Source organism: Ptychodera flava, chromosome 12 (genome assembly GCF_041260155.1).
Source record: "Ptychodera flava strain L36383 chromosome 12, AS_Pfla_20210202, whole genome shotgun sequence".
Taxonomy (NCBI): domain Eukaryota; kingdom Metazoa; phylum Hemichordata; class Enteropneusta; family Ptychoderidae; genus Ptychodera; species Ptychodera flava.
In genome coordinates, this window is record NC_091939.1 from 8,565,769 (window position 1) to 8,568,654 (window position 2,886).

Genomic DNA, 2,886 nt, shown 5'->3' on the forward strand with positions numbered 1-2,886 from the left:
GAAGTTTAATGAAACTGCTCTGCCAAATGCGCATTAATGCACACGAACCCCTTTGGCGGACAAAACGTTAGTGATAAATTTTACAGTTCGTGGTATTAAATTCAAACACATTTATTGATGCTAGGTTTTATCATAATACCCATGACCATTAATTCACTCGTGTTTCGCGTTCTTACACTTTTTGAAATCAATTTTCATTTCCTACATGATAAAATATTTACAAATGCCATGTATGATTAAAAGTATATAGCTATGACGCGACGACGGCACTAGGTCACATGCAGTGCGGTTACAAGCCTGCCATGAGGTATGTCCGACTGATCGGCCAACTGAGACAACAGTTCATCATAGACAAGCAAGGATATAACACATGTACCATTTGTGATCGAATCATCGATCGATAAACCGACTAAGATCAAGTATTGTACGGCGACGTTTAAAGGTCACCTTCGAAAAGCAGGACGGGAAACAAAGAAATCGATGACATTGAATTTTAAGTTGCTACTCATTATAAAAAGTATAAGTCCATAAAGACTTCTTCAATAACCAATTTGCGGCATACGAAATGATTGTTGGTGCGAACTTGGTCCAAATCAAAGCCCTTCTATCGAACAACAAAAATTGAGCTCCACTACTCCTGGTAGGTATACAATCATCCTTCCGTTTTAAGTATCCATAATAGTAGAAAAAAATTTAACTTATATTTACATGTGTGCAGCTTATATATTATTACATGTATAAACTTGCAATTGTCATGATTAAACTTTACTTTGAGGAGGCGAATGACTCTAGTACCGCACACAATTCCCCACGCACTTTCATGACATGTATGAACGTGTGGTTTGTATAGAGATGGACACAAATGTAAACATTCGCGAACATACGTAAGAATAAAGCAACAAAAGTAATGTGCTTATCTCAATCCGGCTTGTGAGCTTAGTTGTGCGTGCAGGACTACCTATCAAATCCCAACGCGTGGATAGTTTAGTGTACTACGGTAACCGTCTGTAATATATCGTCTTATAAGGGAGAAATTCACATAATTACAAGAATGGCAGACGATTCAAAGTATCTGGAAGAGTTGTTCTAAAAAGAAAGAGGAATTAGACAAAGCAGGCTACACAAATGCGTCAAATCTAGTCACAGAAGAAATGAGTGGAGTACAAGACGCAAAAGACCCAGAGAAGGCAAAATCAAAGTTTTTGGAGTTGGATAAAGACAAGACAATGAAACTTGTTGGAAAGATCTTGCTTCCTGTCAAAGACCATTCTAAGTTTAACTTTGTAGGAAAGATTCTTGGTCCAAGAGGAAACTCACTGGAAAGGTTACAAGAAGATACTGGATCAAGAATTACTATTTTGGGTAAAGGTTCTATGAGGGACAAGAACAAAGAGGAGGAACTCCGGAAAGACAGTTCATCCAAGTATGCTCATTTGAATGAGGATTTACATGTGATGGTTGAAGTCTATGCTTTGCCTGGTGAAGCACATACCAGGATGGGCTATGCACTTGATGAAATCAAGAAATACCTTGTATAGCTCAACTTTACCCACTTTCAAAGTAAAGTTGCGTTATTATCTTATGACAAAGTTTAAAAATGAAGGTTCAGATTTAGATTAATTTATTTTCTTTCGTTGCAATGAAGATGTTACTCATCCTTATTTTGAACACTTGCTGTATCTACGTGTACATTGTATTTGCCATCTATACGCATGTACTTTTTTCGAGCTTTTAGAGGGCTCTTATGTAAATTACAATTTGATTTGTAACTCAGATTACCCTCTTTAAATACACTTTCACTGCGTAATTAATTTTTATACGTGCATTCCTGTGCGTAATTTTCTATGGATATATGGCCTTATAAATATTGATTTACATGCATGAGTTGTATCTTTGTAACTATACGAGTATTCGGGACAATTTTTTCAGTGAGTATTGCAATATGACAGAGCATCATAAAAATGAACAAAATGTCACGTGACTCATCTGGAAGGTCACGTGATAATGGCGGCCATATTGGATTTGACAGAAAAAATTCAAAAAATGTTGCATTTTTTGTTATTTCAATATATAAATGTATTTTTTTCAGCGTAACACTTAAAAAATTACTACTTACATTATATTAACTCAAATTTAGCAGGGGGAACACATACTCTAAAACATATTCAACATAAATGAGGTAAATATGCATATTTATTACAAGTTCATCTTCGAACAACAGGTATCATCTGACATTCAAAAGAGATATATATTATATAGGGTATATGCTTATATACTTGTAGCTAGTCCGATGTGTACGCTGATAGATTGATGTCATACAACATCCACAGGATACCCCATCGACATTTTTGACATCGGTCACCGACTCTTTGTAGCACTTTTCTCTCAGCATGCTCAGCTGGCCTACCTTTCAGGTTCTGTCTTGCTTGCAATCTCCGTCTTTGCTCAACTGGTTCGGGAACATACTCAAGTTCGGTATTAGAGTTATTATTTGAAATTTGACTTCCGCTATCTCCGTCGAGTTCAGTTTCACGATCTGTGACAATTCCACTATCACTGTCTAGAAAAACATGCTCAAGGGCTTAGTCAGTGTTAAAATGTGCCCGCGTCGCCATTTTTAAATACCACCTGACAGAAAAATAACAACTGATCACACGATCCTTACAAATTACGGCGGAGAAATGACCGAGTATGGCGGCATTTGTTTACAAATTTGGCGCGCATGCTCATTTAGGTTTGACCTCTACCTCGTACGCTACACTAGGCTTGAGGAAATAGTCAACAAACATGATGTAGATCAACAAGCCAACGTATATCGAACGCATATAAACGCGTACGTTCTTGGCGCGTTTACGCGCCTCCCGCAGTCTGGCCGTTGGCGCAGAA

The 2,886-nt window shown here is 37.4% G+C and overlaps 1 protein-coding gene across 1 annotated transcript; it reads left to right on the forward strand.

The window, feature by feature from the left end:
- The first annotated feature begins 1,151 nt into the window (after positions 1-1,151).
- Positions 1,152-1,538, forward strand: LOC139146022 (KH domain-containing, RNA-binding, signal transduction-associated protein 2-like). Its single transcript, XM_070717470.1, has one exon. The coding sequence runs from the start codon at positions 1,152-1,154 to the stop codon at positions 1,536-1,538; it is 387 nt and encodes a 128-aa protein (XP_070573571.1).
- Positions 1,539-2,886: the final 1,348 nt, after the last annotated feature.

Bases quoted from the DNA above. Each gene is read 5' to 3' on its own strand.
- LOC139146022 (XM_070717470.1), top strand. From the start codon at position 1,152: ATGAGTGGAGTACAAGACGCAAAAGACCCAGAGAAGGCAAAATCAAAG.